Below are 23331 nucleotides of genomic sequence, written 5' to 3'. Positions count from 1 at the left end.
GTGGGGCGGGAAGGGAACCGGAGACACAACAAACATGGCGGCGGCGGTGACGAAGACGGCGGGGGCGACGGCGACGGCAGCGGCGTTGAACGAGGCGGTGGGGGTTCCTCGGTGCGACTGTCAGGCGGTAAGTAGCTGGTCGTCGGCTCGGACGGCGGTGACAGGGCTGAGCAGAGCGGTTATGGAGGAGCGGCGGGGGGAAAGAGCCGGGTGTTCGCGACGGGCCGGCTGACTCCGCCCGGAACTCAGCCCCAGCGGAGGGGCGGGCGTGGTTGGTCGGTCGGTCGTTGGGGTCGCGACCCGGGACCTTCCTGACAGGAGCGCGGAGGGTGCGGTGTCTGGGCCTCCGGAGCCCCGAGGGAGCGGTGCCTGCGGTGGGGTCGCCGTCAGTTGGGGGCTTGGAGGCTCCTGGGTAGGGAGTAGCCTCTCTCGCTCTGACAGGTGGTCGCGGGGGCGGGGGCGCGCCCCGAGGTCCGCGTCATCACTAGGTCCCTGGGCCTGGGGGGCTCCGCTGAGGCGCGGGTCTCCTAGGCGTTCCGAATCCTGGTGAGGATGCCACCCCGACGCCAGTTGCGGGCTGCAGGTTGGGAGGACTTTTAAAACCTCCCGTCTTTTATCAGACAGTCCTGTCTTGATCCTTTTCTACTACTTGAGCACTCTCTCTACTTGGGGGGAGATGTGAGATGTAGGGAGGATTTTGCAACAAAGAACTGTTGAGGTTCGTGCAGGATTTAAATCTTAACGTAACTGGCTGAAGTGCGAGTAGCCAAGCCATCCACCTCCTAAGTGCTCGGTAACTGAATCTAAAGTGAAGTTAAACCGGTTCCGGCTGCCCCTAACCGTGCGGCCCAGTTAGTGTCCCCTCAGTGTGCTGTTTAGGTCCGAAGAGGATCGACTAGTGGGAAAAGAAGTACAGGCTGTTTAAGTTGTGAGCTCTGAAGAACTTCAGTTTGGAAGACACACGACTTCTTTAGAATGACTATTTAAACATCTGAGCTAACAGTTTTACAGATTCCCTTTAGTTTTGATTTATGTTGTGCATTTAACACGACTATGTATGTTAATATAATCTTGGGAGTTCGTTACAGAGAATTGAGGTGTTTGGTGTTTTTTTTACCTCCAGGGATCCCAAGAGTTTCCCAAGGAAACCCGAAGTGTTTTGAGTTGCGATAGAGGCTAATAAAGATGGGGATCAGATACGCCGTTATTAGGCGTGCCTGGTGGGTTTGTTTTTTTAAACCTTTTCCCGCAAATGTTTCCCTGTGGGGCTAGGCTAGTACCTTGTTTTCATGCAGTTACAGCTGTTTGGCCGTACTAAGCCTGAGCCTTTTAGAAGTGTACTATGAACAAATGAAATAAATTATTTAATTTAGACAAAATTTTTGCCAAAAATGAAATCTTAAGAAATCCACCAGCGGGGAAAAAAAACGATAGTCACACTGATGCATGTTGAAGCTCTTTGTTGATTAGTTGGAGCTTTTGCTGAAATTAAGCTGCTGCTTTGGTCTTTACCTTTTAGCTTAGTTTTCTGGTACTAGTAAAATTGGCACGTTATTTTATTAGCTTATTAAACCTGTGTATGCTAATTTTTTGTCACAAAGGTTTTGATTTGTGGTATATTTTTCTTTGTGGAACTCTGTATGGCTTTTCAATTTTAGTTGAAATTCCCTCCATGGCCTTTGGGAGTCCCTTGGTGTGTCTCCAGAGTAAATTTCGATTACTCTACATTTCATCAATGTTGGAGTGGCAAGAAAAAGGAGGAACTGATTTGGGGTGAAAAGGTTAGATTGCATACATCTTTGTTTCTTCCAACGTGTTTTTATTTATGTTTTATAATTTCTCAAAGCCTCATAATGTCCCTTTTCCCTTTGAAGAACTTGCTTTTTTGACAGTTATGTAACCAGAGGAAATGTGTTCCAATTATTTCTGAAGTTCCATGTTCTCTGTACAAAGGAAGCATTTGATACGTATTCTGTAGCAATCAGTATAAAAGTATATATACATTCATTGAACTGCAGTCACTGTATGTATATAGGCTGTCTAAACCCCAAATTAAGTTATTGTGAAAGGAAGTTATTCAACTACTTTATGTAGATTAAATAAAATAGATCCTACTGCTGCCTAATCATGTTCTCAAAACCTCCTGTAGCTTATTAAAAAAATAGAGTTTGGGAGGAAGGTAGGTTAAAGAGCCCCTTCTCCTTCTCATATTACCTCTCTTTCTTATGATTGTCTTCTAATTTGCATCATGATGCCTCCGTTAGCTCCTAGTAAGAGGGCTTGTGGGTGTCTTGATGAGCAACTTCCCTTTCTTAGTTTGAGACTGAAGGAGATCAGAGGACTTGAATATCAGGACCCAGAGAAGGTCAGAGAAAAGTTTAAGTTACTTGCTTAAAGAGGTTTTTGTGTTCTTTTGGGATATCAAAACTTATTTCTTAGATGCTTCTGTCTTTCACTAGCATGGGTAATTTCTGGTTGTTTTGTAAGAACCTTATTGTGAGTTTTGAATGGGTAGTTGGGGAGAGCTGTTGGCATAAAAATAATTTAGGTGCATTCTAGCCAATTTCTATATAGACATGTATCTAGAACCTGTGGAATACCATGCCAGCTTAACTTTAATCAGAGGGATCACAGGGAGGACTCAGAATTTTGCTGTATAATAGGAAATAATAATCATGAAGTATGGTAATGAGGACATTATAGTTTGCTGATTCTGAAAGTAGATTTTTATGTTAACATTTGCAAAAGTTTTAAACACTGTCTTAGCTGCATCTCTAAATACCAGTTAATTTATGGAGTTCTTAAATTAAACATTCAGTCCTGAGACTGACGAGTACTTTATTAAAGATAGGAAGATGGTTTGGATACAAAAACCCTTAAATTTTTTTCCCTCGATATCAGGAAGTCTTCTGTGGTTTCAGAATTATTGTTCTTTTTCTAATTATTGTGATTAGAACTGCTGACTTGAACTGTAGACTCTATTCGTATTTAGGCATATCATATATACTTGCTTGTTTTATAGACTAGACCCCGCAAGGGCTTGCAAGTCTGCCGTGGGGGAGGGGTCTTGCAGGTCTGCGTGAGAGGAGGTGATGTAGGTCGAGTGGGCACAAAAATGCTTAGGGATGGAATGACAGTTTTTAAATCATTGCAGGATATCTGTGGTTATAAACCATATCGATATATTTAAAATTCTTAAGAATAGAGTTTCTCTCAAGTTTACAGTGTTCAGTTCAGTCGCTTAGTCAAGTCCAACTCTTTGCAACCCCATGGACTGCAGCACACCAGGCCTCCTCGTCCATTACCAGCTCCTGGAGTTTACTCAAACTCATGTCCATTGAGTTGGTGATGCCATCCAAACCATCTCATCCTCTGTCGTCCCCTTCTCCTCCTGCCTTCAGTCTTTTCTCAGCATCAGGGACTTCTCAAATGAGTCAGTTCCTCATATCAGGTGGCCAAAGTATTGGAGTTTTTCAGCTTCAGCATCAGTCCTTCCAGTGAATATTCAAGACTGATTTCCTTTAGGATGGACTGGTTGGATCTCCTTGCAGTCCAAGGGACTCTCAAGAGTCTTCTCCAACACCACAGTTCAAAAGCATCAATTCTTCGGCGCTCAGCTTTCTTTATAGTCCAACTCTCACATCCATACGTGACTACTGGAAAAACCATAGCTTTGACTAGACAGACCTTTGTTAGTAAAGTAACGTCTCTGCTTTTTAATATACTATCTAGGTTGGTCATAACTTTTCTTCCACGGAGCAAGCGTCTTTTAATTTCATGGCTGCAGTCACCATGCGCAGTGATTTTGGAGCCCCCAAAAATAAAGTCTCTGACTGTTTCCATTGTTTCCCCATCTGTTTGCCATGAAGTAATGGGACCAGATGTCATGATCTTTGTTTTCTGAATGTTGAGCTTTAATAAAGCCAACTTTTTCACTCTCCTCTTTCACTTTCATCAAGAGGCTCTTTAGTTCTTTGCTTTCTGCCATAAGGGTGGTGTCATCTGCATATCTGAGGTTATTGATATTTCTCCCAGCAATCTTGATTCCAGCTTGCGCTTCATCCAGTACAGTGTTTCTCATGATGTACTCTGCATATAAGTTGAATAAGCAGGGTGACAATATACAGCCTTAACGTACTTCTTTCCTGATTTGGAACCAGTCTGTTGTTCCATGTCCAGTTCTTACTGTTGCTTCTTGACCAATGTCTTCCCTTTTTTCATTGGCATCCTTTGTGGTTGTTTTTTTAAGTCCATCGTGCATTTTGATTGAAAATCAAATTTATGGCGGGGAACAGAGTGAAATTTGTAATGTGACAATGTGATAATAGCCAGGACTGTCAGAATATGCCAGCCATCCTCTGTGATTAGGCTCATTTGTGTTCTTAAAACTTGAGACACATGTATAAAAATGTCCTGCATTTTTTCCCTGCAGTCTTGTGCATTTTCCCCCCTGCCTTGTCGTGTGTAGTTTAGCAGTGTTATGCTTTCTAATCAGGATTTGGTAAAATTTATCTTGCTTGTTTAAGAAGTATATTCAGATACTTTCCAGTGGAAACATCAGTTTTTATATGAAGTGATCGGCAAAAAGTGATGCTAAGTTGAAATGAAACAGGAGGATTTCTTTCTAAACCACAGCCTTTATAATTAGAACACAATCTGTAGGGCCTTAACAGCTTTTATATTTAAAAAAAACAATTTCCCAGATCTTATTCTTTTCTATTTTTTTTGGGTGGGGAGCCTTTACCTGTGTTGACTGGCAGTAGTAATAGCAGGCATTCTTGCGTTCTTGATTCTAGAGGGAATGCATCTAAATTTTCTCCCTTAGTTGTGATGTAGATTTTCGGAAGTTAGCCTTTAGCAGCTTGAGGAAGTTTGTTGTTTCTTTGTACCCAGTGCTGCTACTCTGTTTTTCTATGTGGGTTGGCAGTCTTTTCTCACTAGAAATTTCCTATTACTCCCTTTGTCTTTGAGGTTTTAAAATTTCACAATAATGTGTCTAAGTGTTATTTTATTACATGTTCTATTTTGCACTCTGCTCCCTTTCAGATTGAAATGAAAGAAATCTTTAATTCTGGAAATTTCTTGATCATTTCTTTAAAAAGCATTTCTCTTTATTTTTCTCTATCATTTTGGAATTTATTCTGCATCTTTATCTGTTATTATTTCTTACCTTTTTATGTATATTTTTATGTTTCTCCCCATCCCTGTATATTTTGAGGTGTGTTTTTCAGTTTTATTGAGATATAATCTTACCATTTCAGTCGCTCGGTGATGTACAGTTCTTTGCTACCCCATGGACTGCAGCACACCAGGCTTCCCTGTCCATCTTCTTATAGATTATTTTTATTTTTTTGGCTACACTGTGCAGCCTGGAGGATCTTAGTTGCCTAATCAGGGATCTAACCCATGCCCCCTGCTGTGGAAGTGTGGAGTTTTAACCACTGGACCGCCAGGGAAGTCCCTATTACAGATCATTATTATTATTATTATTATATTTTTTAATTTTATTCTTGATGATCTTTTTCATTGTACCTGACTGGCCAACTTTTTCTTTTTTCCTAAGCAAAGGGCAGATTTTAAAGGACAAATAATTGGCAGAATCAAGTAAAGTCATAAATATTAATACAGTGATTAGGAAGCATAGAAAAGCAGTTCGGCCTACCAGACAGGATGGGAAAACAACTGAAGCAAACTGTTCAGAAGCCAGCAGTAATCCTTAAGACTGAGAAAGCTGAGCCAGATTAAAGCGAGTGAGTTAAAGAGGTGGCCTAAAGGAGGAAAATGAGAAGAGATGAGTTTGGGAAATTGTAAATTGATTTGGGAAATTGCAAATTGGAATATATGAATAATGGAGAAAAGTGGACCATGTTTGTTTCATTGTAACCACAGATGAGATATATAAAATGGTAACATAAGACACTTGGAATTTTGGACAGTGGGGAATTTCTTAATCTAAGGTATAACCATTTTTGGCTGCAGAAATAGCTGCTGTTGTCTGAAAACATACCATAAACTACACATCTTGCAAGATACTTACACTTATGTGTAAAACTTAAAACAGTACTACAAATTGGTACTGTTATCTCATTTTACAAAATAGGAAACTAAGGCTAGAGAAGACCCTGTTCAGAGCCTTTAAGGTAGTAGCTTTAACCTGCTGCTGCTGCTGCTAAGTCACTTCAGTCGTGTCTGATTCTAATACCACAATAATATTCTGTTCATCCAGAGGACAGACTTTCAGTAGCCTCAACTTTGTAGAAAATGGTGAAAAGAGACAGTAATAATAATGACCCCCTAGGCATCTTCTAAAAAAGGAGCAAAGAAACTATTCAAACATGTTGCCTTAAGAAAAGTGAGAATTACCTGCAGGTTCTTACTTGGCTGAATGTGTCTGGAATAAAGAACAAATTAAATGTTAGGAGAGAGGAAGGCAGGAAAGACAAAAATAAAATGTATCGATCTGGGGCCAGTGAACAAGGGAAACCAAACCAGCCCCCGTGTTCTTATTGGTTCCTCAATTCAATTCAGTTCAGTTCAGTCGCTCAGTCTCAATCGTGCCTGACTCTTTGCGACCCCATGAATTGCAGCATACCAGGCCTCCCTGTCCATCACCAACCCCCAGAGTTCACTCAGACTCACGTCCATCGAGTCAGTGATGCCGTCAAGCCATCTACATCCTCTGTCGTCCCCTTCTCTTGCCCCCAATCCCTCCCAGCATCAGAGTCTTTTCCAATGAGTCAACTCTTTGCATGAGGTGGCCAAAGTACTGGAGTTTCAGCTTCAGCATCATTCGCTCCAGAGAAATCCCAGGACTGATCTCCTTCAGAATGGACTGGTTGGACCTCCTTGCAGTCCAAGGGACTCTCAAGAGTCTTCTCCAACACCACAGTTCAAAAGCATCAATTCTTCCACGCTCAGCTTTCTTTGTAGTCCAACTCTCACATCCATACATGACCACTGGAAACACCATAGCCTTGACTAGATGGACCTTTGTTGACAAAGTAATGTCTCTGCTTTTTAATATGCTGTCTAGGTTGGTCATAACTTTCCTTCCAAGGGGTAAGTGTCTTTTAATTTCATGGCTGCAGTCACCGTCTGTAGTGATTTTGGAGCCCAGAAAAACAAAATCAGCCACTGTTTCCACTGTTTCCCCATCTATTTGCCATGAAATGATGAGACTGGATGCCATGATCTTAGTTTTCTGAATGTTGAGCTTTAAGCCAACTTTTTCACTCTCCTCTTTCACTTTCATCAAGAGGCTCTTTAGTTCTTCACTTTTTGCCATGAGGGTGATGTCATCTGCATATCTGAAATTATTGCTGTTTCTCCCAACAATCTTCATTCCAGCTTGTGCTTCCTCCAGCCCAGCGTTTCTCATGTTGTACTCTGCATATAAGTTAAGTAAGCAGGGTGACAATATACAGCCTTGACGAACTACTTTTCCTATTTGGAACCAGTCTGTTGTTCCATGTCCAGTTCTAACTGTTGCTTCCTGACCTGCATATAGGTTTCTCAAGAGGCAGGTCAGGTGGTCTGGTATGCCCATCTCTTTCAGAATTTTCCACAGTTTATTGTGATCCACACAGTCAAGGCTTTGGCATAGTCCATAAAGCAGAAATAGATGTTTTTCTGGAACTCTCTTGCTTTTTCCATGATCCAGCGGATGTTGGCAATTTGATCTCTGGTTCCTCTCCTTTTCTAAAACCAGCTTGAATATCTGGAAGTTCACAGTTCACGTATTGCTGAAGCCTGGCTTGGAGAATTTTAAGCATTACTTTACTAGCGTGTGAGATGAGTGCAATTGTGCCGTAGTTTGAGCATTCTTTGGCGTTGCCTTTCTTTGGGATTGGAATGAAAACTAATTGTTGTGTAACACAATCAATAGTAGCAACACTGTCAAGTTAGTCTATTTCTAGTAGATTTCTAGTTAAAGTTAATTAAAATAGAAGTTTTTGTTTTTAAAATGTTGGTCAAGTTTTCTGGGACCTCCTTGCTGGTCCAGTTTCTAAGACTCTATGCTGCCAATGCAGGGGGCCAGGCTTTGATCCCTGTCAGGGAGCTAGATCCCACATGCTGCAACTAAAGACCCTGTACGCTGCAACTAAGACCCAAAGCAGCCAAAAAAATAAAATTTTTTTTTTAAAGTTGATCACGCTTTTGTTAATTGGAAAATGTGCTTTTACCTCATTTCCACAACACTGTAATTCTTGCCACGGAAACACTTAGGCTGAAAAGGGTGGTGGCTCAGACCATAAAGAAAAGAACCCAGAGTGGTCCAAATATTCTTGAAGGAGAAAAACAACTGGTGGACTTAAATTACTGAGATATTAAGATTTTTATTACTGAGACTATGTGGTGGTAGTGTGAGGACAGACAAAAATAGGCCAATGGAACAGAATGAAGAATCCAGAAATAGCATCTCATATATCATCTGGTTTAGAAAGGTGAGAAAAGAGGCTGGTGGAGAAAGACTGGTCTATCAAATGCATGTTGCTAGGATAGTTGGATATCTCCATGGGGAGAAAAAGTGTATTTTGACTTGTAACTTTACAATACACAAAGCTCAATTCCAGATAAAAATATGAAAGGTAAAAACATAATAAAAATTTCACAAGAAAATACAGGAGAACATCTTCATGTAAAATATAGGCAAGGATACCAGCAACTCTAAATGTAAAGGTAGGGGAGGATGGGTAAATTGGACTATATTAAGAACTTCTGTTCATCAAAAGTTACCATTAAGAAAGTGAAAAGTCGAACCACAGAGTGTGAGAAGTTCTCAAGATATACATATCTAATAAAGGGCTTCCCTGGTGGCTAGTAAAGAATCCACCTGCAATGTGGGAGACATGGGTTCGATTCCTGGATTGGGAAGATCCCCTGGAGGAGGGCATAGCAACCTACTCCAGTATTCTTGCCTGGAGAATCCCATGGACAGAGGAGCCTGGTGGGCTACAGTCCATGGGGTTGCAAAGGGTCGGACACGTCTGAGCGACTAAGCACAGCACGATAAAGAACTCATATCCAGAATATTGTTAAGAACTCTTACATATTAATTAGATGGACAACCTGATAGAGAAATGAACAAAAGACTTGAACAGATGCTTCACTGGGTATGAAATAGAGGTTATATAAGTGGGAAGTTAACAAGTACACAGCTTAATTAATTATCAAGTCATACAAATTAAAACCAGTGTGATACCACCATACACCCATCAAGATGGCTAAAATGAAAAAGGCAAAAAAATACCTGGGCGTTGGTGAGGGTGTGTGGCAACAAGACTCTTGTTCTGCACTGATGGGAGTACAGATCGGAATACTCACTTTGAAAAACTATCTGGCATTATCTGAAGCGGAACATATGCATACCCTTTGGGCCAGCAGTTTCAGCTGTCAGGGATGTAGAGCCCTTGGTGGTACACGGCGGGGCTCCTGGCATGCTGGTAGCCTTCTGTTTCTAGACATTAGTGTTGATTTCATGGATGTGTTCATTTTGTGACAATTCACCAAGCCTCTACCCTTAGGACTGCTGTGCTTTTCTGTGTGTGTGCTATGCTTTGAGAAAAAATTAAGCATATATACTGAGACATGACTGACCTTTAGCTTTAGATGCCTACTGCTGGCTATCAAAGATAACTTTCTTAGATAGTAAATTACTCATTAAGTAGTTGGGGTTTAGGGAAAGAAATTTTTAGCATAAGGCGTATTTTAGAACATGTGCATAAATATGTTTTTATTGGAAGGAAAAACTTGTTGTCTCCTACGTGCTAGACTTCCTCAGCTTGTTTTTACTAGAAAACTTTTTGGTTATTTGATTTGTGAATTTGGGCCAAACACCTATGTGAAGACCAGTTTTTAGTTTATAATTGCAAAATCTGACATGAGAGTTTCTCTCCGTCAGCATCAGGTATTTTTTTCTTTTCTGTAAAATTTTTTTTTCTTTTTCTCAGAATGAGTAGGATGGTGAGTGGTGGTAGAGGTGGTGATTTGGATTTCTAGAGCAGGGGTCACAAAGTTTCAGCCCGTAGGCCAAACCTGGCTCTGTGCCTGCTTGGACCCTGATGAATGAAAGATTGAGGGCAGGAGGAGAAGGGGACGACAGGATAAGATGGTTGGATGGCATCACTGACTCAATGGACATGGGTTTGTGTGGACTCCAGGAGTTGGTGATGGACAGGGAGACCTGACGTGCTGTGGTTCATGGGATCGCAAAGAGTTGGACACGACTGAGCAACTGAACTGAATTGAATTTAGACCATGATCACGTTTATTCCTATACGTATTGTCTGTGGCTGCTTTTAGCTATAGTGACAGTCACAGGCTAAAATATTTCCTATCTGGCCCGTTTCAGAAAGTTTGCCACCACTGTTCTAGATCACCTACTTCTAGAGTTCTCATTCATGTGAGAATGTTGTTTTAAGACCCTTTGCTGTGTGATATGGTAGTCACTAGCCACATGTAGCTATTTCACTTTTAAATTAAACAAAACTCAAGTCATTTGTATGAGCCGCATTTGAGCACTCAGTAGCTGCATGTGGCGAGTGGCACCTGTACCGGCCAGCGCAGGCACTGGTACAGTGCCGTGGTACGGACGGCACCATGGGCATCGTCCAGAAGTTCTCTCCACCAGCCCTGTTTGAGCCACTTGGTTTCTCTACTGTCTCCTGCAATGATAATCCCTGCTGATATGCCGATTTCTTTCATCTGGGTTTTTCTTTTTGTAATTTCTTTCCATCCATTCAAACTAAGTTTGTATCCCAGTTTATTTAAATATTAAATATATGACTTGTTGACTGTTTTTTGTATGTCTTCTTTAGTTCACCAGGAAGATTATAAGGTATTTAAAAGCAGGGACTGTGTTCTCTTGCTTTGTAGTACCTGGCCCATAATAATCTTCGTCAGTGTTGTTGTTTTAATACATACTGCATCTCCCTAAATAGTGTAAAATTATTTTATTTTCCCCCTATAGGTATAACGAACTGTAAACTCCAGAAATATTCATATATATACACATATATATATCAAAATCAAAGATGGGTGAGAAGAAACCGGAGCCTTTGGACTTTGTGAAAGATTTCCAGGAATACCTAACTCAGCAGACCCATCATGTCAACATGATTTCTGGATCAGTTAGTGGGGACAAAGAAGCAGAGGCTCTTCAGGGAGGTAGATTCCTCTTAATACCATTAAATAATTCATTTTTTATACATGTAATGTTTGTGTGTTGTTATCCATAGTATGAAGCCACTGTTGCTCGCTAATGTGAATCATTCTCTTTTGGGCAGAAGATGGGCAGTTTTTTTCCCCCCTTCTTTAAACGGGTCAGGTTTTGCTGAGGGAGAGGACCCCCCCACCTCCCGCCCCCGCCCCCGCCCCAGAGCTCACCCTGGGGTCCAGAGATGCGTTCTCTCCTGTGCAAAAGTTGGGGTTTCTAAATTTCCTTCCCATTCTCCAGGTTCCATTAGCTAACAGTGGGTACAAGGAGCCCAAAGGGAGTCCATCTTCACTACACAAGGCCTTTGTATTAGACCTGAGACAAAATAGAGGTTTCTGTTTCTTCTCTTAAAATGAAGAGAGGGCCCACCATGTGTGCTCACCTAGGAGGTGAAACTAGCCAAGAGAAAGCAGTGAGTACTTGAACCTGTCCTGTCTGCCCTACAGAGAGACCGGCGGGTTTGCTCCCACACGAAGACTGGGGTCTCTTCCTGACCCTCGCTCGGGAGGCAGCAAACTGCAGCCTGTGGGCCCCATCTGGACTGCTGGTGTGGTTGCTAAGAGTGGTTTCTACATTTGTAAATGGTTGGTGGGAAAAAGAAAAATAATGTCATGACACATGAAAATTAACACGAAATTTAAACTTCAGCATCCATAGTTTTACTGAAATATAGCCATGCTTGCTGACCTATTTTCTATAACTGTTTTTGAGTTATAGCAGCAGAGTCGAGTAGCTGTGAGAGACCCCGTGGCCCACAAAGCCTGTATTTGCTATCTGACCCTTGTGGGAAAAGTATGCTAACCTTTGACCTAGATGGCCTAGGGCTTTGCAATCCAGGGACCAGCAACAGCAGAGAGCTGGTGAGAAATGCAAACTATCAGGTCCCACCCCAGATCTACTGTATCAGTAGGTGTATTTTAATACACTCCCCAAGTGATTCCATATGCATGTAAAATTTTGGAAGTCACTGCCTTAGAAAAGCAATGGGAGAAAGGGGGACACTGAGCCTTGTTGTCCCTCCTGTGCAATGGGCCCACTGGATTTTGGACTTGCACCAACCAGCAAAGTCCCTTCTCTCCTCCTGGTGAGGTATGGAGGAAGCCGTAGAGCAGAGGGCTCAAACTGTCCATACATCCATGGCTGCCTCCTTAAGATGGTGTAGAAGTGCTTTTCCCATGAAATTGGAGGAATAGACACTCCCTCTTAATGCTCTAGTGTACAATTCCTGGACTCAGATCCGAGAGAGCAGGGTTGTAGTCCCCACCATCTGCTGGTTTTCCAGACCTGAGCACTTGCTCCTTCAGTTTACCTATACAAAGTAGTTGATTAAAATTGAACAGCAGAACATCTGTTAACTGAAATTCTTACAGGTTATAACATCCAGAGATATCAGGTACAATATTCCCCTTTATGTGCTTAATTAGAATTTTAAGATCCTAAATGCAACCCAGGGTCTAGAACATAGATGTAAGCTGAGTGGCACTATAAAACTCAACATGAATTACTCTAGATTAAATAGACTAGGATTTGTGAAGATGATCATGACAGCCCATTGTATTTGTAGAAGCGGCTAGAATCTTAAACATGTAATTGCCATCACTGTTTACTCCCCTTTTCTCCTTACCTGTCAGATAAAGGTAATGCCCTGTTCTCTTCCTCAAAAGCACATTGAGCACTGATATGTGTTAGTGATTTGAGACCCCCCTCATATGATGCTGCTTTTGTATGGAATTAATGTCAGTTCAGAAGGACTGTGTGATTTTTTCGAATTTAACTTTTATGCTAAGTGACCTGTCAGTTTATGAAAGATTTCCTACCACTCAACACTAAATTGCTAAATTGAGTTGATGCTGAGATGAATAATTTCTTTTGCTATACTTTGTTTGTAGCTGGAACAGATGGTGATCAAAATGGACTTGATCACCCATCTGTTGAAGTTTCCCTGGATGAAAACTCAGGAATGTTAGTAGACGGGTTTGAAAGGACCTTTGATGGAAAGCTCAAGTGTCGGTATTGCAACTATGCCAGCAAAGGCACCGCCCGGCTCATTGAACACATTAGAATTCACACAGGTAACAGAGAAGGGGCTGGAGAGGGGCCAAGGAGGGCAGGTTGATCTGTCATATAAATAGTTGTGATTGTTTGAAAATGAAGGTTGATGTAAGGTTTGAGTAAATGGAGAAGTGAATCCAGTTTTACAAAGCAATAGCATGACAGCATACAAGGAAGGAAGGTCCCTTGTAAGCTTTCCCTTCCTTAGCTATCTTCCTTTGTGATCTAAACTCAGTATCTGTCAGCTTCTCATGTTGGCCAGCTTAATGCTGAAGGCAGAATGAAGGATAAATATATTTATCTTTATCCTGTCTAAGTGCATTGCCATTGCAGACTAGGGAGGAGGTTTCTGTAAAATTGCAGGCAACACTGCTAACCCTTAGACGTTGCCTTAGCCATCCCTTCTGTGAAAGGAATATATTCCACTAGTCAGTATAGTATGAAGATTGTTGTATGCAGCTTCTTTAACGGATTTTAATAATCTTTTGTACATGTGTGTATTTCCGAAAAGCATTTTATTTTTGATGAGTTTCTAAATAATGAATGGACAAAATATGAAACTTTTCATAAATGAGCTACTCCTGCAGTTTCTCTCCCATTTTTCCTTTTAAACAGGTGAGAAACCTCATCGATGTCACTTGTGTCCATTTGCATCTGCCTATGAGCGTCATCTGGAAGCCCACATGCGTTCCCATACAGGAGAAAAACCATACAAATGTGAATTGTGTTCCTTCCGCTGCAGTGACCGAAGCAACCTGTCCCATCATCGAAGGCGCAAGCATAAAATGGTACCAATTAAAGGTACTAGGTCTTCCTTAAGCAGCAAGAAAATGTGGGGGGTTTTACAGAAGAAAACTAGCAACCTGAACTATAGCAGAAGAGCACTCATCAACTTAAGCCCACCTTCCATGGTGGTTCAGAAGCCAGACTACCTTAATGATTTTACCCACGAAATCCCAAATATCCAGACTGACTCCTATGAAAGTATGGCGAAAACTACACCAACTGGAGGCCTGCCAAGAGACCCCCAAGAACTCATGGTCGACAACCCTTTAAACCAGCTCTCAACTCTAGCTGGACAGCTGTCCAGTTTGCCACCTGAAAACCAAAACCCCGCGTCCCCTGACGTAGTTCCCTGCGCCGAGGAGAAGCCCTTTATGATGCAGCAGCCCTCCGCCCAGGCAGTGGTTTCTGCCGTGTCCGCAAGTCTTCCTCAGAGCTCCTCTCCCGCCAGCCCAGAGCCTCGGCCGCCACACGGCCAGAGGAACTACAGTCCGGTGGCAGGGCCGAGCAGTGAGCCAAGTGCCCACACAAGTACTCCAAGCATGGGAAACAGCCAGCCGAGCACTCCAGCTCCCACCCTGCCAGTCCAGGACCCGCAGCTTCTCCACCACTGCCAGCACTGTGACATGTACTTTGCCGATAATATCCTTTACACTATTCACATGGGATGTCATGGGTATGAAAATCCTTTTCAGTGTAACATATGTGGGTGCAAATGTAAAAACAAGTATGATTTTGCCTGTCATTTTGCAAGAGGGCAACATAACCAACACTGAACACAATCACACTCTGCTTTCCTCGCTTGGCCTTTTTGTGTTTTGCAGTTTACTGTTGTTTTTTGTGGGGGAGGGGTGGGGTGGTGTCATCCCTAATAAGGTGTCTGCTAATTTAAAGTTTTATACATACAGAGTATAAGTTTGACAGTGGAAACAAAATGTCCGTTTTCTTTTTTCATAGAAGCCTCATCAGGGTCATTTATGTATTAGAAGAGTTGGACACATTGGTATCTTAACTTTTTTCCTTTCATTTAGACATTTGAGAATTTGAGTACAATCATAATCTTACAAGTGGTTATTTAAATTTCTCACATTTACAGTCCATAAAAACGTCAAGGCTGATGGATACTCTTGGTATTTCAACATCTAAATTACAGCTAGGTGTTATTTCTGCCATAATTTCAAAATGGTAGAATAAATTACTTTCTCTTTCAAAATCTATTCCAACTTATTTCAATGATATTTAGAGGAATTGCCTTTGAAATTGCCCTTAATTAAAAATTAGTTAACGTAGCTTAGTTGTTAAATTAAGTTGTTTAATTTCAACTGGTAATAGTAAAGCAGTATCAGTGTAGTAAATCTTTCTTTTTTCCATAAGGGCAAATGTAAAACATTTAATTCTTTTAAAATTAAAGTTATAAATATATGAAGTAAAATTTCTGAAAATAAATGAAACTTTAAAACTGTAAATTGAAAGTGGAGTTTAATATTTAAAATACCTGCTTATTCAGCTTCTAGTTTAAACACAGCAGTTTTCCATTGTATTCTTTTTATTGTAATTTATTTTAAAAACTACCAGTAAGTACTCCAGAACGCTAGAAATATCAGAGGGTTATCTATGAAGATGCCTTTTTTCCTTTTAATTTGAATTTTTCATTTAAATCTTCATTCTAATGTTACATATGAATTTTACAACCAAACTGAGAATCTGTTATTCCTTCCATTCCTTTGATGACCAAAGAGGTACAGTGGAAGTCATCCATCTTATTCCTAGGAAATGTGGTCCTTCCAAACAAAAAAAAATCTGAAGTTTCCTTTTCCTGCCTTCTATCCATGTATTGCCCATAATTTTCAAGAAAAGGTAGATATAGAAACAAACGGGAAAATGTGTTGGTGAAGTAACATTTACAAAAATGAGAACATATGTCCACAACATTCTATTCTCCTCTTCAGAATTGGCTATTTAAGATATTTTCTGTGAATTCAAGTTATAACACTTACTTGCAGTTTTGCCAGTCTTTCATGTACAGCAAGAAAACTATATGAAAACTGTGAACTGAATCGTCGCCTTAGTAGAAGAGGATATAGATATAAAAATGCATTTAAACATATTTGTTTACAAAAATAAAACTTGCTATATAAATCTAGAATAATTTTGAATAGGAGGCTGTTGTTTTTATATTGTGTAATAACTAGCTTACTCTGAGGACAGCTTGGTCAAACAATAAAATATATTGTTACTAACTGTTGGTTTCTGTGTACTTTGCAAAATTTTTATTTTTAATTTGGTTCAATTCTTGAAAGTGTTACTAATTGGCTTCTTAAAGCAAACATTTTAATTATTAAGCATTAACTAAAAAGGACTTCTACTCTTAAAGTAAGTGAAAGGGAAATATTGGTGGTATCTGTCCACAAAAACCCCCAAGTGCCAAGTTAATGGATATTTTGCTCTCTCTTCCAAATACTACAAAGCCATTAAAATGAGTTCTTGTGGTTTAATCTGGTCTCCACTGCACTGTGGAAAGAGCAGCACTGAGGAGTTTCTCTAGACAGCGCTCCTTGTCAGTCTGAGGCCTGTGAATCTCCAGTCTGCAGTCTCTTCTGCTCTGTTGCTTGGAGTTCTTGCTCCTCGGATCAGTTTTAGAGCAGCCTTTTGCAAATGTGTAACTTGACCCTCATATGTATATACTGTCAGAAACAGGGTGCTGTCATTTGGACGCTTTTGTATTTATTTTTTTCTTCTATTTTATTCTTCATATAAAAGCAATACCACAAAATAGAAAATGGAAGTTTTCATTAAACAAAAAGGAAGAACTCATGTTAAAAACAGTTTATTAACTGTATATTCTGGGCCAAACAGTGACAAATATGGTTTGTTTGTTTTTTTTCCTGACAATTAAAGATGCTTTGAAAGAGCATTTTAGTTAAGATAATTTTTTCATAATTACAAACTAGAATGTATAATGTTAAAATTCCTATGACTTAAAGAGCATAGTTGTATTCCAAAGGTATCAGTGCTTGAAAGCTACAGTTAATTCTAAATGCACTAATGTTTTTGAAGCAAATCTAACTTAGAAACTTTTTTAGTATTGTATATTTTAAAATATTTAGGATTTTATTTAAATTTTTTGAGAATTCTGTATTGGAAAGATATTATCTTCCATTAAGTATTGAATATGTTTCTCCCATTTTATTTTTAATCATATATTTTATAGAAATGAGTTGATAAAAGTTTAACATGCACTATTTATAATACTTTGCTGATAACAGGCAATGTTTTGAAACTAAATTTATTTTTGTTCAGTGAACATAAGTTTAGATTTTTAAAGTTGGTAGATAATTTATCTCCACTAATATTTTTTTAAGAAACTGTGATGAGATTAACAGGGAATAATTTTATTTCAGATTTTTATTAATATAGTATGTAGCTACAACTTCTTGAAACTCAAGTAAAGGCTAGACTTTTACTTTGAAAAAATTTAATTGGATATTTTCCAGTGCTGTCTCATTTTAGAAATGTGTTTGCCATTCATCTGCAGAACTGTTTGACAAAGGGAATATTACCTAAAAAAATGTCCAGAGATAAACCTCATTTAAGTTCTACAAAAATATTTATCAAATGGAAATATTATTTTTAAGAAATTCCCTGCTAAGGACTTTTCATTAAGTAGTCTTAGAGGTTATATGATTTCTTGAACTTGGTTTCATTAATATGTACTTTGATGTAAAGAACGTATTTTGTATGTAAAATATAAAACTTGAGTATGGTTGCAGAACACACTATATTGTTTAGGGATTCCAGAGAGCAGTTTAATGCTGAAATAACTCTATCTAGTATGTAGTTCATATTGTGAATGAAGCTTTGCTTTTGTAATGTATGAATAAAAAAATCACACTTTCTAATGGATCTCGATTTTTCTTTTTTGAAAACTAGGATCCAGTTTTGTTAATATTTTTTCAGTATGTCAATGTTAATTTTTTTTTTTTTTTTTTTTACAGAAAAGGTTTTATGGCTACATTGGTTTGGATTTGTAGAAAGCCTTACCCATGAGAAGATCTGTCACATGAGTTACCAACAACAAAAATGGTAACGTAATTAGCGTTTTGTCTCCTTCCTAATTTCTCTTTATTTAAGGTGTAACCCCCTTAAAGTGTTGTGGCACAGGAATGAGGAAGGCTTCCTCTGCTGCTCAATTATTCGTGTCATGTTGGGGTCCTTTAATGGACCGGAACCTGGTGGTCTGGAGACAACTGATAAGAAAGTGAAGGAGAGTGAGGCTGATATTCCTTGGTTTACGCAGAAAGCCAGTAAAGCCCCTGACATGGCGCCCTCTTGATGGGGTGAAGGCGCAGAGCACCTTCTCGAGAGGGTCTTAGAAGCCCGGGCAGGAAAGTGAACTCAGAGAGCCTGTGTGCTCCAGGGGATCAGCCTGAAAGAGAGAGGGGGAGAGAGAGAGAGAAAGCAAGACACGGGGACCAAAGCTCTGATGGAGCAAAGGTGTCTTATTCAACATTGTGTAGGTATTTATACTGTCTTACAAGATAGCTATTTTCAGCAGAGATAAAATCAAAACTTACAAGTTATCAAGGAACCATGAGGTCATGCATATGAAAGAGATAAGGTTGTAAATAATCACTTTTACCATATGGTTCATAAGAAGGAAGAGGGTGCTTGTCACCGTATAGAAAAAATAATGAAGGAAATGCCTGGATTCCTAAGCCCCAAGGAGAGGAGCTTGCCTCTCCTCTTAATTCCTGAATATTCACGAATTCATAAGGAACAGAAAATTTCCTGACAGATCCAAAACAGCACACAAATGTTGTTAAATGCTTCCTGACAATGTCACATCTGACAAGTGACTGATTGAAGGAGTTTCTATTATGACAAATGAACTGATTTTTTTCCTTCTCTTACTTCACTCAATATGACATTTTAGGTGATGTTGCTGCAAATGGCCTTATTTCATTCTTAATGGCTGAGTAACATTCGAGTTGGACTATAAAGAAAGCTGAGCGCCAAAGAATTCGTGGGGTCACAGAGTCGGACACGACTGAGTGACTGAACTGAACTGAACATTCCATTGTATATATGCACCATATCTTTGTCCATTCCTCTGTTCATGGACATTTAGATTCCTTCCATGTCTTGGCTATTATAAACAGTGCTGCAGTGAACATTCAGTTCAGTTCAGGCTCAGTCGAGTCTGACTGTTTGTACATATATACAATGGAATGTTCAGTTCAGTTCAGTCACTCAGTCGTGTCCGACTCTGCGACCCCACGAATTCTTTGGCGCTCAGCTTTCTTTATAGTCCAACTCGAATGTTACTCAGCCATTAAGAATGAAATAAGGCCATTTGCAGCAACATCACCTAGAATGTCATATTGAATGAAGTAAGAGCAGGAAATAAAATCAGTTCATTTGTCATAATAGAAACTCCTTCAATCAGTCACTTGTCAGATGTGACATTGTCAGGAAGCATTTAACAGCATGACTCTTTGTCAGACTGGGCTGGAAGAAACACAAGCTGGAATCAAGATTGCCGGGAGAACTGTCAATAACCTCAGATATGCAGATGACACCACCCTTATGGCAGAAAGTGAAGAGGAACTAAAAAGCCTCTTGATGAAAGTGAAAGAGGAGAGTGGAAAAATTGACTTAAAGCTCAACATTCAGAAAACTAAGATCATGGCATCTGGTCCCATTACTTCATGGCAAATAGATGGGGAAACAGTGGAAACAGAATTTATTTTTGGGGGGCTCTAAAATCACTGCAGATGGTGATTGCAGCCATGAAATTAAAGACGCTTACTCCTTGGAAGGAAAGTTATGACCAACCTAAATAGCATATTAAAAAGCAGACACATTGCTTTGCCAACAAAGGTCCGTCTAGTCAAGGCTATGGTTTTTCCAGTGGTCATGTATGGATGTAAGAGTTTCTTCACATATCTGTGAAGAAAGCTGAGTGCCGAAGAATTGATGCTTTTGAACTGTGGTATTGGAGAAGACTCTTGAGAGTCCCTGGACTGCAAGGAGATCCAACCAGTCCATTCTACGGGAGATCAGTCCTGGGTGTTCATTGGAAGGACTGATGCTGAAGCTGAAAGTCCAATACTTTGGCCACCTCATGTGAAGAGTTGACTCATTGGAAAAGACTGATGCTGGGAGGGATTGGGGGCAGGAAGAGAAGGGGATGACAGAGGATGAGATTGCTGGATGGCCTCACTGACTCGATGGACATGAGTTTGAAACTCCGGGAGTTGGTGATGGACAGGGAGGCCTGGCGTGCTGCGATTCATGGGGTCACAAAGAGTCAGACGCGACTGAGCGACTGAACCGAACTGAAGGAACCTCCATATTGTTTTCCATAGTGGCTGTACCAATTTACATCGTCACCAACAGTGAGAATTTATATTCTCACCAATTTAAATTCTCTCCACACCCTCTCCAGCATTTCTTGTTTGTGGAGTTTTTGATGACAGCCACTCTGGCTGCTGTGAGGTGGTATCTCATTGTAGTTTTGATTTGCATTTCTCTAATAACTAGCAATGTTGAACATCTTTTCATGTAATGTTGGACATCTGTCCTCTTTGGATAAATGTCTATTCAGGTTGTCTGCCTATTTTTTGAGTAGGTTGTTTGTTTTGATGCTATTAAGTGTCAAGCTGTTTCTAAGTTTTGGAGACTTAACCCCATATCAGTCACATAATTTGCAAGTATTTTCTCCCAGTCTGTGGGTTGTCTTTTCATTTTATTTCCTTTGCAAAAGTTTTTGAGTTTTAAGTAGGTCTCATTCGTTTATTTTTGCTTTTATTTCCATTATTCTGGGAGATGGATCAAAAATGATGTTGCTGTGATTTATGTCAGAGAGTGTTCTGCCTATGTTTTCCTCTTAAGAGTTTTATAGTGTCCAGTCTCATATTTGGGTCTTTAATCCATTTGGAGCTTATTTTTGTATATGGAGTTAAGGAATGATCTAATTTCATTTTTTTAAAATGTGGTAGTCCAGTTTTCCCAGCACCATTTGTTGAAGAGGCTGTCTTTTCCAACACTGTGTAGTCCTGCCTCTTTTGTCATAGATTGACTATAGCTGCATGGGCTTATTTCTGAGTTTTCTATCCTGTTCCAGTGATCTATGTTTCTGTTTTCCTGCCAGTACCATACTGTTTTGATGACGAGCTTTGTAGTATAGTCTGACATCAGGGAGCCTAATTCCACCAACTCTGTTTTCTTTTTCTCCCCCTCCAAGATTGCTTTGGCTGTTCAGGGTCTTTTGTGTCTCCATACAAATTTTGAGATTTTCTGTTCTAGTTCTGTGAAAAATGCCATTGGTAATTTGACAGGGATTGCATTGAATCTGTAGATTGCTGTAAGTAGTATAGTTATTTTGACAATATTGATTCTTCTAATCCACAAACATGGTATATCTTTCCATTTGTTTATGTCCTCTTTGATTTCTTTCATCAGCATCTTATAGTTTTCAGACTAAAGGTCTTTTGTCTCCTTAGTGAAGTGAAGTGAAGTTGCTCAGTTGTGTCCGACTCTTTGCAACCCCATGGACTGTGTAGCCTACCATGCTCCTCTCTCCATGGGATTTTCCAGGCAAGAGTACTAGAGTGGGTTGCCATTTCCTTCTCCAGGGGATTTTCCTGACCCAGGTATCAAACCCACGTCTCTTGCATTGTAGGCAGATGCTTTACCATCTGCGCCACCAGTCTCCTTAGGTAGGTTTATTCCTAGGTATGTTATTCTTTTTGATGCAATGGTAAATGAAATTGCTTCTTGAATTTCTCCTTCTGATCTTTCGTTGTTAGTGTGTAGAAATGCAACAGATTTCTTGTATTAATTTTGTAACATGCAACTTTACCAAATTCATTGATGAGCTCTAGTAGTTTTCTGGTAGCATCTTTAGGATCTTCTATGTACAGAACCACCTGACCTGCCTTTTGAGAAACCTATATGCAGGTCAGGAAGCAACAGTTAGAACTGGACATGGAATAACGGACTGGTTCCAAATAGGAAAAGGAGTACATCAAGGCTGTATATTGTCACCCTGCTTATTTAACTTCTATGAAGAGTACATCATGAGAAATGCTGGGCTGGAAGAAGCACAAGCTGGGATCAAGATTGCCAGGAGAAATATCAATAACCTCAGATATGCAGATGACACCACCCTTATGGCAGAAAGTGAAGAGGAACTAAAAAGCTTCTTGATGAAAGTGAAAGAGGAGAGTGAAAAAGTTGGCTTAAAGCTCAACATTCGGAAAACTAAGATCATGGCATCTGGTTCCAACACTTCATGGGAAATAGATGGGGAAACAGTGGAAACAGTGTCAGACTTTATTTTTGGGGGGCTCCAAAATCACTGCAGATAGTGACTGCAGCCATGAAATTAAAAGACACTTACCCCTTGGAAGGAAAGTTATGACCAACCTAGACAGCATATTAAAAAGCAGAGACATTACTTTGTCAACAAAGGTCCGTCTAGTCAAGGCTATGGTTTTTCCCGTGGTCATGTATGGATGTGAGAGTTGGACTGTGAAGAAAGCTGAGTGTCGAAGAATTGATGCTTTTGAACTGTGGTGCTGGAGAAGACTCTTGAGAGTCCCTTGGACTGCAAGGAGATCCAACCAGTCCATTCTAAAGGAGATCAGTCCTGGGTGTTCTTTGGAAGGAATGATGCCCATATGGTTTTTATTCTTCAATTTGTTGGTATGATGTATCACAATGATTGATTTGCAGATGCTGAAGAATCTTTGCCTCCCTGGGATAAGTCCCAGGGATTCACCACTTGATCATGGTGTATGAACTTTTTAATGTATTGTTGGATATGGATTGCGAGTATTTAGCTGACGATTTTTGCATCTGTGTTCATCAGTGATATTGGCCTGTAATTTTTACTTTTTGTGGTATCTTTGTCTGGTTTTGATATCAGGGTTATGGTGGTCTCTTAAAATGGGTTGGGAAGTTTTCCTTCCTCTGTGACTTTTTGGAACAGTTTCAGAAGGATAGTTGTTAACTCTTCTCTTGATAAAATTTGCCTGTGAAGCCATCAGGTCCTCGACTTTTGTCTGCTGGGAGGTTTTTAATCATGGTTTGAATTTCAGTGCTTGTGATTGGTCTGCTCATATTTTCTATTTCTTCCTGGTTCAGTCTAGGGAGATTGTACCTTTCTAAGAATTTGTCCAAAGAATGGACTAATTTTTTTTTTTAACAGGTATTTCAGTTCATTTCAGTTCAGTCGCTCAGTCGTGTCCGACTCTTTGCAACCCCATGAAGCGCAG

General features: G+C 40.1%; 2 protein-coding genes across 3 annotated transcripts in view; both read left to right on the top strand.

Moving 5' to 3' along the window:
• The first annotated feature begins 25 nt into the window (after nucleotides 1-25).
• On the top strand, nucleotides 26-17953 carry IKZF5 (IKAROS family zinc finger 5). 2 transcript variants are annotated; one of them, XM_005225852.5, is made up of 5 exons: nucleotides 26-127; nucleotides 1659-1781; nucleotides 10970-11166; nucleotides 13105-13287; nucleotides 13883-17953. In XM_005225852.5, exons 3-5 carry the CDS (start codon nucleotides 11034-11036, stop codon nucleotides 14824-14826), a joined length of 1260 nt encoding a protein of 419 aa, XP_005225909.1. In that variant the 5' UTR covers nucleotides 26-127; nucleotides 1659-1781; nucleotides 10970-11033; the 3' UTR covers nucleotides 14827-17953. The 2 variants fall into 2 exon arrangements, with proteins under 2 accessions (XP_005225909.1, NP_001077182.1); NM_001083713.1 differs by lacking the exon at nucleotides 1659-1781 and having other exon boundaries at nucleotides 92-127; nucleotides 13883-16290.
• A 90-nt stretch (nucleotides 17954-18043) lies between these two features.
• The window catches only part of C26H10orf88 (chromosome 26 open reading frame, human C10orf88), a 48761-nt gene continuing 43473 nt past the window's right edge, over nucleotides 18044-23331 (top strand). The window contains exon 1 of the mRNA XM_010820142.4: nucleotides 18044-18133. The gene's annotated coding sequence lies outside the window, so the exon portion shown is untranslated. The remainder of the gene's footprint in view (nucleotides 18134-23331) is intronic.

Source organism: Bos taurus, chromosome 26 (assembly GCF_002263795.3).
Source record: "Bos taurus isolate L1 Dominette 01449 registration number 42190680 breed Hereford chromosome 26, ARS-UCD2.0, whole genome shotgun sequence".
NCBI lineage: Eukaryota > Metazoa > Chordata > Mammalia > Artiodactyla > Bovidae > Bos > Bos taurus.
The sequence above is the reverse complement of the archived record's forward strand: the minus strand, read 5'-3'. Positions and strand labels throughout refer to the sequence as shown.